Source organism: Sesamum indicum, linkage group LG2 (assembly GCF_026168435.1).
Source record: "Sesamum indicum cultivar Baizhima isolate 11 linkage group LG2, ASM2616843v1, whole genome shotgun sequence".
NCBI lineage: Eukaryota > Viridiplantae > Streptophyta > Magnoliopsida > Lamiales > Pedaliaceae > Sesamum > Sesamum indicum.
The window spans coordinates 18317731-18330604 of NC_142658.1; the positions used below are offsets into that span (position 1 = coordinate 18317731).

The 12874-nt window shown below is 34.1% G+C and overlaps 2 protein-coding genes and 1 long non-coding RNA gene across 4 annotated transcripts in view; 2 read left to right on the plus strand and 1 right to left on the minus strand.

Moving 5' to 3' along the window:
- Positions 1-276: 276 nt before the first annotated feature.
- On the plus strand, positions 277-2172 carry LOC148789242 (uncharacterized). Its single transcript, XR_016064123.1, has 3 exons — positions 277-369; positions 887-948; positions 1818-2172. It is a non-coding gene; the product is annotated as an uncharacterized LOC148789242 (long non-coding RNA).
- Positions 2173-3043: 871 nt separating this feature from the next.
- Positions 3044-6262, plus strand: LOC105156100 (midasin-like protein). Its single transcript, XM_011072143.3, has 2 exons — positions 3044-3461; positions 4951-6262. Exons 1-2 carry the CDS (start codon positions 3072-3074, stop codon positions 5881-5883), a joined length of 1323 nt encoding a protein of 440 aa, XP_011070445.1. The 5' UTR covers positions 3044-3071; the 3' UTR covers positions 5884-6262.
- Positions 6263-6710: 448 nt separating this feature from the next.
- Positions 6711-12874, minus strand: part of EMB2458 (FtsH extracellular protease family) — a 28574-nt gene continuing 22410 nt past the window's right edge. Inside the window, exons 18-19 of one of the 2 annotated variants that reach the window (XM_011072145.3) lie at positions 7921-8001; positions 6711-7088 (exon numbers count right to left, since the gene is read on the minus strand). In XM_011072145.3, coding sequence (XP_011070447.3) covers positions 7023-7088; positions 7921-8001 — 147 coding nt within the window. In that variant the 3' untranslated portion in view covers positions 6711-7022. Of the gene's footprint in view, positions 7089-7128; positions 7756-7920; positions 8002-12874 lie in introns of those variants that run through there. The other variant, XM_088877954.1, reaches the window with a different exon arrangement.

The window sequence follows — 12874 nt, forward strand, 5'->3', positions numbered from 1 at the left end:
TTTTTCACGTAATTGGGAGACTAATTGGTAATTATTAAAAATTTAAATTTAATTAGTAAATAAATTATAGATTGAATTTGGAATGTACTAACACTTGAACGGATTAAATTGAAGTTTATTATAATATTTGGAAGTAAATTATACTAATTAGGAAATTAGGAAGGACACAATGGTAATTATCAAAAGTATAATATATATATAAAAAAAAAAAAAAGGAAAAAAGAGGTGGGCAGTGGCATGTGCTGCCACCGCCTCACCAATTATTAAACATATATATATATATAAGTATGTGAATTGAAAGGGAAATTACATATTAACACACACACCCACATTTACACACACCGACGCACACACATTCGGAAAACAGAGGTACGGATTTTAGAGTTTAATCTTTAATAATTTAAATAATTATATTATTTAATTAGTTCATTTATTAAATGTTGATTATATTGAGCGGTGAATTATTTAATCGGAGTAATTTATAATTTTGGCTATTTAAATTAGTGTCAAATTAAATATCACAATTGCTATAAAAATGATATAGTTGGGTAATTAAAATATTAGATTTGTTAGATTTAATTATTACTATAGCTAATTTACACAATTCCATCGGAATGATTAACCAAATATGTAATTCTATGTATTATTGCTTAATTAAATTGTATAGCAACGGTAAATTGACAGAAAATTCGTAAAAATACTTCGGAAGTTATATTTTAGAAATATTATGTTATTAAAGAGGAAAATGAGGTTTCAATGGTAATATAATTTACGAATGTTATTAAAAATGATAGTTATGGATACATAAGGGGTTTGATTAAGTGAATTCTTATGAATTATTTGGTAAATTAAATATATTGATTATACGTATTATAATTTATTATAGGACGTGACGACAAGATAGAGAGTTGAGTAGTTCCTCGTGAATCGAAGTATTTTGGGATTAAGGTAAGTATAGCTAATTGGATTTATATATATATCCATATGTGTAGTATTGTATATATATTTTATATATTGGTTTCTTGGATGCGATCATGGACTTGGCTTTATATTATTATACGTGGCTTTCGTATATTGATTGTTTACATAATTAGCTGTGGATTATTTGAATATCGGTGAAATTGTTACTATGTGGTATGTGATGGTAATGTAGAGATATGCGGGATATGATTATGTGATAATCATATAATTGATTGTTGATGAAATCAAATTAGGAGTTGTTGTTGAGGAAGTGATTATTATAAAGAAAAGAATGATGATCGTGAATTGAAATAAAAGATGATGCTTACCTAGTTGGAAACACAGTCAATGGTTTATGAAAATGTGATTGATATTGAGATATGAAAAATATGTGAATTAAGCTAGGTACCATGGCGCGTAGGGTACCGGGGTATTCCGGGGCAGCAGGGAATATCCTGTGCTTGTTAGCTACACATTGGGGTGGTGTGGGGGTACCATGTTTGTTGTGATGTCCTGTGCTATATTGCTACACAGTTGAAGTAAAAGAGTGTGAGGATATCACACAACGGGTATCCTGTGCTGTATATGATATGATGATGGCCGGCGAAACCATTGACTGATGTATACCAATTAGAGTAAGTGGGGCCCTTACCTAATAAACGATAATGTTGAATATTATGTCATAGCTTGATTTATAATTGTGAATAGGTATTACTGCTTGTAATTGTTGTTGCTATTGATAATGACTGTTAGTCGATGTGACTGCATGTACGTGAAATTGATGCCTGTATGTATATATAAACTGATCAGCTATACTTATTGAGTAGGCAGCTCATTCCTTGCCACGTACTTTTCAGGAGATAGGTCACACTGACTAGCCACATTGACTTTGAGCGGTGCCGTCGTCTTTATTAGGTGGGTCAGCCGTGATTTCTGAAGCCAAAGTTTTTGATTGTTGGGTTGTAAATATTCTGGTCTTTTATCAGGATTTGTGTTTAAAGTTGTGGTATGATTTTTCTTGAGGTTATGTACACGAGAACATGTAGTTAGGGTAAATATTATTTTTGGTGGTATATATTATCTATTGTGATATATAATATTATATTGATAAATTAGAATTTATTTTACTGATCGAACTAGAATTACTTATAGAATGAATTTTGATTAAAGAAAGGATGAAATAGAAATGATTAGATGTAGCGAGTAGGGGGTGCTACATATATGTTGGTAGTATTTATTTATTTATAAGGGTAAAAAAATATTTTTTTACATGCAAGTCATACAATAAACACATACACTTGAAGACATTACATAATTTTTAACACCACTATAAATACTCAAAATTTTTTTTATGGGGACTATTAATTGATTTGACCTCTCATAGGTATAAAAAACTCTCTCTCAAGATCGACATTATTTTCACCTGGTGCGCAATCGTGTAGTAGGCAAAATCCCCATTTCATCATTTCGTTAAAATCACAACCACATCACGCTCTTTATAAAAATACAAAATTACAATTTCACCTAAAAAAGTTTTAAAATTATACTTAAAACCTCTTTTGAAAATTCGCCATTTACACCTGACCTCATTTTGTTATGATTTAAATGAAAATGCTAACATCATAAAAAAAATTTCTAATTTTACTCGTCATTTAATAATGTTGTACTTATAATATTTTTTCAAATAATATTAATCTCACTTCATATATATATCTTATAATTTTTTCTTTATAAATATAAAATATACAAAAAGAATATTAAAAATAAGGATTAAAATTGAATATATATATTTTTTACATTATTATTTTTTTGTCGAAAACTCAACAAAATAGAATTAGATGTAAATAGAATATTTTTGAAGAGGGTGTAAGAGTAATTTTTAAATTAGTTTGAGAGAAATTATGATTTTATATTTTTAGAGGGATCTATATATAATTAACCTTTAATAATCTAAATTACGGAAAATTAAATTAAAAAAAAGTATTTTTAAGGGTTTTTATGTAATTTACCTATCCAGCACCGCCTTCAACACACATGTATATGTGTATATATATGAAAATGCATACATACACTTTTTGAAATATCCAATAGAAGTAGAGAGAAAGAAATCCATGGAAGACAGCTTCAGGGTTCGCGTAGATAAGGCTTTCGGCGCTTTGGGCGGCAGCACGCCGTCGTCAGTGGGCGTGAGCCCTTCCCTGTGGTCCCTAACGGACGAAGAAATCGAGAGGAGAGAGTGGAATCGCCGTAAAGAAGAAGCCGAAGAACGCGACGATGGTGTCGAATCTGGGTCGTCCGATGTGCGAAATCAGTTGGATTCGGATCTTCAGGACTTGAGCGACTACGAAGAGGAAGAAGAAGAGGAAGAAGAAGAAGATGAGGGAGTTGACGGTGAGAAGAAGAGGCGTCGTCGGAATAATAGTAGTAGTGCTGAAACTAGTGTGGATGAATATTTGGATGTTCAATCCAATATTGGTCGCGACTGCACCCTTGACTATGAGGTAATTCATTTTAACTGGCGTGAATTTGTTTATCTGGTCCTTATCCTAATAATAATATGCAGATGGGAGACGTGAGAAATGTAAGGTGGGAATGATAATGTTGGTTCTGTTGACGTTCAGCGGGTGGGGGAGGGCATTAACTGATAATATAATGTTCTAGTATCTTTAGTTCTTGGGAGGTTGAGGTTTTTTGGTTTGGTGGAAGGGGAAAATTAATAAAGAAACTAACTGACCGAAATCAAGCAGCTTCAATAGAACATCCAGCTCTGGGTGAAACAACCACTGCTATTGCCCTTGACCATACCTTTCCTTTACCTATTGTTATAGTAATATATTCCAGTTTCCGATACAGAACGAATAGTTGCTTCAGTAGAGCCCGTTGATCTCGGCTTCGTTGATGAAGCAGTCAATGAAGAAAGACATGATTGATTCAATCGAAGAAGCAGTCATCCCTTGGGAAAAAATGCCTCGAGATTTTTTTAGGAGGGGTGTAGTTGTTCAGTTTTGATTTATGCTACAATGGCATTTCCATATTGATTTTTGACCTTAGCTGTAGCTTCTTCAGTAATCAATGTTTATTTGCGAGTGGCTATGGTCTTTATGTTTGGCCCAGATTGTAGCTCTTCACCTCCTTTTTCTCTACTACCGTGACCACCGCCAATGCCTACTTGCATATAATGCCATCGTCACAATCTTACACTTGCCTCCTCATGAATACCCCCCAATGTTTGCTGTCTGACTTGGCAACTTGCTAATGCAACCGGATATACTGACTGAACACAAATGGCTTCTGCTCATGGTGTTTAATCTTTTGTTGGGCATAAATCCCTTGAGACATACTAGGCTTCACATCACGAATTTTAATTGCACTGTAATATTAGACGATTTTTTGTACTTTATGGTGATAGCCATGTAATAATATGGCAGTTGTGAGATATTGTATGGTTAATCAATGCTACTAGTTAACTTGATGTGATTCTTTCAGTTAGTTTGAATTTGGCCGTCCAGGTTGAAATAATTAAAGAATTGATGCTTCTGTAGACCTTTATTTATTTCTGCGAGGCTTGTGATTTGCTGGATCATATATAGTTGGACTTGGTGTCAAGGTACACGTGTGTGGCACTTATGCCATTGTTACATGTCCTAAAATTTAAGGAACATGCAATCAGCCAATGATTACATGTCGCACATTTGGCCCCTGCTCAAGTCCAGTTGAGATTTCCTGACCTTTAACACTCAATCAAATCTTTAGCCTGCATCTATGAATTGCTTAACTTATTTTGATGGAGTAGATGGCTAAGTTATTGGTGTCATGTTAAATGCATGCTACTTTTCACTTTACACTGCCTGATGTTCAGAAGGTTTACTGTTTCTCCTTTTGGTTAGTGTACAAATTACAAATTTGTTTTTCCTCAGTGATCTTTCATATTCTCTCTTTCAGCTGTCTAATATGGAGTCTCACTTCTATTTGTTCTCTCTTATTTTGCAGGAAGAAGAAGATGAATATGACAAAGTGGCTGTTGGTGCAGAACAGACAGGTGACCGCTTATATATGAGGGATGTGAAATTTGCTGATTATGGGATTGATGAACTTAATACATATGGTGAGCTTCCTAACTCATTCAAAGCTGCTGTCAGAGATCCTCGTGCAAATCACACAGCTGCTAAAATTAGACTGAAAGAAGATGCGGAGGCTGCTGGAAGTTTGGATACCTTGCAACTTTCTGACAATCATGCAGCTGCGAATGCAGAGACTGAAGATATTAAAAAAGGAGAATTAGATGGTGATAATCCAAAATCCATCCTGAAGAAGAGAGAAAATTCGATGGATTCCAAGTCTCAGAAACGTGTCCGGTTCATGGTTGACCCTGAAAGCAGAGCTCAGACTCATGAAGAAGAGCAATCAGTAGGAGCCAGTAATTTGCCATCAGAGTCTCATTCAGGGGACTACAGTGCAGTGCCGGAACAGGCATCTGATTTTTCCCATTTTTCATCAGCTGTTCCTGACTACATCAGGAACCCCGCTAAATACACTCGTTATACGTTTGATTCGTCTGATGATATGGACGACCAATCCAATCGGAAAGCATACATGGACTTTTTTGATCACTTAAGGAAAAGAAACACTGATTCATCTGAGGACTCCTCTATTGAGATTCCAAAATCAATAACGTTCACTCCAAAAAGGAAACCAGAGGATGATTCAATGGTAAAGAGGAGTCGGAGCGAGCATAATACTGGAGATAATCTTAAGAGCAAGAGCTGGTCCATTGGCGTCACTGCAGAGGACGCCCAAGAGAGTGAAGTCTCTGCAATGGAAGAAGATGAACCGTCTCCAGCGGTTGATAAGTGTTACAGCTTGCAGAAACCCAGTCGTCAATATAGGATGCGGACCAATGTAAATGGCGACGACAACTACTAACTGACTGTACGGATTTTGAATAATCAACAAAGAACGCACCATGGATGGATGTTCCTCACCAAATCCTACTGCAGCAAAGGTTACCATTTCTCAGTTTCTTTGCATTATTATTGCCACTGCAGGCTGGCCGCCCATCATGATCAGGAAACTGATGTGTGAGTTGCATGTGAAACCTGCTGATTTCGGCTGTTGGTTGTTTGCGGGTTCGCAGATTCGACATAAAGGAATACCAAATGTTTTCCTTTTCTTAAAATTAAATTGAAATGCAGCAATTTTAGGTTGGTCAAGATTTTCTGAGCCTGTTAGGCACTCATCAAGGCCTGGGATGTATCCGGTGGTTCTGGATAATTTCTTCTTGAAGTATTTTCTTCCGTTGTCATTGATTTTTTTCCTTTCCCTTCATTTACTTAGCTACCGTCGTGATATTAAGATGTTTGAGCAGAGTCGTGGATGTATGAACTCAGAATTACAAGTATATCCGCAGAGCCGATGATCTACAAAAGGTTAACAAACTTCTCATGCAAAGTAATCTATCCAAAGGATTATCGATTTAACAAAGGAAAAACGCTACTTTAATGCCTTGATAAGCGCAAAACAATCGAAATGGTATCTTAATGAGGACAATCTTGAGGGGGTGAGACCATTCAATAAACGAAATCATAGTTCCATGAGAGACTGAAAAAGACAGTGTAGATAAGATTTTTGCTTTGGACAAGGGCTATATTTTCCTTCAAGTTGCTTATTGGGGGCAAATGGATCCAGGTTTTCAGTATTCCTTATTTGATACAATTTCAAAAGTTGCCAATCTTGAGAAATGCAATACAATCTCTACAAAGTAGTTGAAATACATTTTAATAGAAGATGAAATCATCATACTATTTGTTACGCGGTAGATTTAGCTTCACAAGTGTCAAAAGATTGTGAAACATCACTTAGTCCATGACCCAAAATATGCACGGACATTACAACACACCTTATTGAAAGTTGAGAAGGAAAATTTCAGAACCTCTTCTCAACATGACAAAATCTCCTTTCCCAGTGTTTTCACTGGCACCATCGAAAACTTGCCACCTTGAAAACTGAACAATCCAAGCATGTTGGAGAATAAATAATGCACAGAACTTTTGAACTTCTGAGTCCTAATTTATCGTGCTTAAAAGAGCAATTCCTGCTGCATTTCCATCCAGTGGGCTTTCAAAAGGGTGCTGCAAATAGAGAAAAGTTGCTTTGAATGGCTGACAAAGTCAGTACACCTCAATGAGCAGTAACAATTGTGTAAGAATTAGATGACTCCTAGTCACTCAGATTCCTAAATTAAGTGAATCAACATCAACCCAAACATGTCTATTGAGAAACTCGCTGTGTTCTGGTTGCACATGACAGTTTCACATTACAATATATGTCTCCAACACGTCATCTACTACCACATGATTCCCAAGTAAAGTGTGAGCCCAGCAAACCCTCCCCGACCGTAACCCCATAGCATGCAAGCCCCCCTTCAATTAACACAGATCCACAAGGTGGCATTGTCACAATTCAGCTTTACTACCAGCCTCCGATAGCAGTCATATATCTCATTTCAGTATTACCCACTAGAGAATGGGGAGGAGAAAATAGTAGGATTCAATTAATAGTTCGGAAATAGAGACATCACATACAATGACCTGAAAATCTTTTAAGATATTATGGATGGGAATGGTGGTACTCCAACTGCTAGTCCTCAGGGTTGAACTCAATGACAGCAGTATAGTTGTGTTTATGGTGGGTGGGGTGAGGAGTCAAGGTGAAGTCAGACTGGACTCTCAAAGATTCGTTGTAGTGCTAGGCACGGCACTTGCAGTTTCAGGGAAGCAGGAGACAATAAGACTTTAGCTGCGAATGGTGAAATGCAGTTGGCTTTTTGAATGAGGATTCAGGATTATACAATGATAAAACATCCTTTTGTTAGCTATATGGTTTCTATCCTTTTAGGAAAGTATAATATACCGAGCTTTTTCTGCTTTTTGCAATGGTTTGTAGGAGTTCCAACAACTATACCTCATCATAACCGGCACTTGAAAGGAAAAATGGCTCCTTCTCACGAATCCCACCATTCTCTGCGACAATTCTTTCTAAATCCTGCCACCAAATGAAAAATCAACAGAACTTGATCAAGTTAGCAAAATGAAAAGTATCCAATGCTTTATTGAAGACAAATTGGTATTAGGCATTCTCAAAAAGGATTCCAATCTTTAGGAAAATTTCTTGTAAAAGAATAAATTATTAGGCAAATGAAATGTCAAAATAAAACCAAATATGTTGTTCTTCAGCAGTAATTAAGAGAATCTTGATGATTATGATTAAAAGTAAATCAAACACAGTATCTCAGCACATCAAGGTACATGATTAACCAGTAATAGTATCTTAGCTAGTTATTGCTTAGTGAGCAAATATTTTTGGTAGTTTATTGGGTCTATGCTAACTAAGTGGAGAGATTCAATTGTATAATCACCAATGCCAAATTACACTAACAAGCTCCTCTAACCCAATGTTTTAAAACCCTAGCCATTGGTCGGACCGAAAAATTGATAGAATGTGGTCGAATTAATGATGTCATTATAAAAATTAAAATAAAAAAATGATTAAAAAAAAAATCAAAGATGTAAATGCAAGAATTGTCAAGTTACAGTAGGGATTAGAAATCCCAAAATTTGATGGTAAAATCAAAATGTTAGAGCTTTTTGGTCAAGATTAGAAAAAGAAAAATTGTTTAGATAACAAAAATAGTGAACTATATATTTACTATTAGAATTAAGCCATAACTAAATTACATTGGCAATAAATAGTTAGCATCCCCCCTTCTTAAGAAATATATAAGTTTTATTCTATTAATTACGAATTTAGTTAACAACTTAAGTAATTATAGGAGATAAATATAGTTAGATTATGAGTATAAGGAGTATGTTCATTTATTAAAGTGATAACTATGCCGCTCCCCGCCGAGATTTGGTATAATTACACGTAGAATCTCTTGTGATTTTGGAAATTAACCTAGCACCCCTAACATTTCTATCCAACAAATAGATCCGTCTAGTGAGCAAAATTCACGAATTTTGCTAACATCAACAAAAAAATTTGATGAAAAAATCATATCCCCAACTAACTTATTACAAGGCAAACAAATCTTTTATGTCTAAACTACCTTTTTAAGGTAAAGATGTACCTCCTCACATGCATTAGCGTGTGAAGAAGTATAAGGATAGTTTAGTGAAAAACGATTTGGTTGACTTGCAATAAGTTAATTGGGGATAAATATGAATTTTCATTCAACATTTTTTTCTCATATCATCACAGTCCAATTTTACTACCGAGTAACAATGATGATTGTCAAATACTTAAAGTCCATTAGTACATAGTAGTCAGTGGTGCATGGCGCACAATGGCGCCAAGGGCTCCTGGAGCCATGGCGCATGGCGCATGGCGCGGAGCGTGCCTTTTCAAAGGATGGCGCAAATATAAGAAATAATCTATATATTTATATAATTAGTATTATTTTGATTAGATTAATGTACAAGGAGTTAAATAAGACATATAAAACAACAAATTGAACATAACAAAACTTCATATAATTAAATCATCCCAAAAAAAAAACACTAAGAACAATTAAAGCACTCAAAGATTAATAAAATCACATCAATTTCAAAAATTCAATCGGCATAATTAGAGCTTGTACTGCTGTGCACGCCAAAAATTAACTTAGAAAATTAGGGTTTATTAACTTAGGGTTTATTAAGTTAATTTTTTTTTAGGGTTTATACTTAGGAAATTCCTTTTATATTTAGGAAATTAGGGTTTATTAACTTAATTTTTTTTTTTTAATTCATGGGCCTGGGCAGCCCAGCCAAAACGCAGGTCGCCCAGGCCCTTTTCTTGCATAGCGCACCTGGCATGCACCTGGGCAGCGCCGAAAAGGCGCCAAGGTGCGCGCTATGGCAGCTCCATTCTGAAGGCGTGCGCCATGGGCGCCGTATGGCGCGAGGGCTGCCCCTTTTGCGCCATGCGCCATTGACTACTATGCATTAGTAAGAGATTTAGTCATTTTTTATCTTTCATAAGCAATTTTAATTGAATAAAATTGGTAATTTTATTTGCAAATATCTATTGTTATTCCACATATTATTTGGTATATTTTCTAAAGTCTAACCTATTCTTATATATAAAATTATTGCTTATGTATTTACTGTTTTTTTAACTTTGAATTTTTTTAACATAATAACTATTTTATGGTTACTAAGTTGATCCCCCTAATATGTTGGTTTACTTAATTTGAAACTACAATTATATAATTGAAATCTAGTCCATAATTAATATCTTAGTCTGTTGTTATTTCAAAATCTTATTGTATGATGTTTTTGCGCAAGTTCTATAATTATGTTAATTATATTTTATTTTAATTGGTCAAATTATTATTCATTCTAGAGTTATATTTAGATAGTTTAGAGGAATTAGCATTGCTAAATAGTCTTTTCTTTTTTAATTAGGATTATGTTCTTGTATAATTAACTCTTATTTATTATTAAAAAAGAACTTCTACGTGAGGTACAAATATCTTTTCACAATAGGGACAAACACTATGAGATTCACACTTTCATATATAGTATAGCTATAACTTCAAATAATTGTTATAATTTCGCTAATGGTTTACTAGTATTTCTCTCAATCTTCATATGTAAGGTCACGAAGTTCAATCTCAAGTTGTCTCAATGTTTTGGGTTCACTTTATTTAGGACAGGGTGTGAGTTACCTCTTTTTGGACACACTCTTAACTAAACCAAGCCATGCTTAAACCAGTACCCCACTAGCAGGAGAACAAGCAATGTCAAATCTGACAAGAGCTTTCCTTGCACAGGCACAAACTACTATAGTAACCATCCATGTTCGCTTCACCAGTTCTGCTTACGCAATCACCAGCATTCCCTCTCAATGTGTGTGTGTATGAAAGTGCTCACCTATTATTCTCTGTTTCTTCTATTAAAATTTTTTACACTCCGGCATTCATGGAGTTGGGGTTCAATGACACTCAGAGAATACCAGATTATCCCTTGGCATACACATATACTTAAAATTGAAGGTTCGATGAGACACAACTCCAAGTAGGATTGCAGTTTCATTACCATAAGGATGGAATATTTGTATTTTGATAATTGTTGATGACATAATGTGAATTGGATGTAACTTTTGAAATCTAAGATGCAATCAGATGCAACACTGAAATTTGGATCTTTTTCGAATACGGTATCTAGCACATCTATCATTACATTTATTAGTAACTTGTACACAATGCACCGAATAATTAAACTTAATTCCATTAATTTTTAAAAATATGTATCGTCAACAAAAATGGTTGTAACGTTTGCAACCCGCACAGAAATTTTGAGCCTTGCCAAAACAACAAGAAAAGATAAAGACTATTTGATAATTACAAATTACTTGCTACTTAATTTAATTCTTTAAGATTCTCTTTGTATCTTGGTAAATGTCTTTAGGAACACAATCTGCGTCATATTGGCGAATCAAATTGTGTTATTAATCTCTATATTAAATGCATATAAACATGTTTTCTTTGTTTTAATTATTTTCCAAAAAGAGACTATCACTTACACTTCTTCTCCAATCTGTGATTGTGAACTTGCTTGAGAGTAACTACTCCTTTCCTATATTTTCAATTCTCTTTTTATACTTTTTCATATTTATTATAGAATGATTAATCAAAACATGTAAATCTTATTTATAATTTTAATTTAAAGAGAAATATATTATTCTTTTATGCTAGTTAAGGGTGTCATTTTGTCTTTTTGTTAAAAATGTCATTTTTTAAATTCTGAAAATGCGGGAAATCCAGTAAAGAGATTGTTAATTCTTAACATATTGAGCATAAATATAGTGTTACTTGACATGTCCAGTGACAGTTTCCGTTTGATAGGTACAAAATTGTAATTAATTTAAGTCCACATAGTTTTTTAAATTTATTGTTTTAGTAGTACAAAAAATTAGAAAATAGCTGCATGACTAAAGTACATCAAAACTTGATTTAGTAACTCACAAAACCAAGATTAACATGCCTTTTAATATCTAATTTTAACATTTGATAAGCAAGACTAAGTAAAACATGCAGATATTCAAACTCAATAAGATCAATAATAATGATAATATTATGCAGAAAAGATTATTGATCCTCGAACTTAATTTAGACTCTAACTCAATTAAGATTTGTTTTCGATAGGCTAGCGACTGATTAGATGAAATCTCCTCCTTTTCGTCAAAAATCAATCACTTTTCTACTATTAAGATCCAAAGCTTTTTGGACAGATATATTATTATTCGAAAAGGAGAACTTTTAGCCAGTATACTTATTTCATTTCAAAAATATATAATCTATATTTCAAGAAGAAAATTTATATCATAAACAAATGACTCGTCATGCAGGTTGAAAAAGCCTGTGATATGTAAGCTAAGCTAAAATGTTCCACTTATTTCTTCTATCTGCGCAAACAACAATGCAAAAGTGTGCTAGAGTCCTTTACAAATAGCTACTCTTCGTATCTATCCAAGGAACTGGTCTGTCTTAATTTAGAATGTAGTTGCAAAATGCACAGCATATTACTAATAGAGCTATCATATCAAGCATTAGTTTCTTTCTATAATCTTGTGCATTTCAAATCCCTCCCTTGAGCACATTTTACCAAATTTAACAACTAACCACTGATAATTGAATTAGAATACTACAATTTTTCTGATTGTATGGCGGTGACAACTCAGGCAAAAGTCGAAAATAGTCCCGACCTCATAAACATGCCTCATCATCATAAAGGAGAGGACTAATGCCAGATATATATAAACTTGTGTAACTAAATACGAGGCAGGTCCCGTTTTCAAGTGGAGCAAGGCAGGTGAGTGAATCAGAAATGCAGTTGAATCCTCTTATATTAATAGAACTCAGAAAAGAAAATGA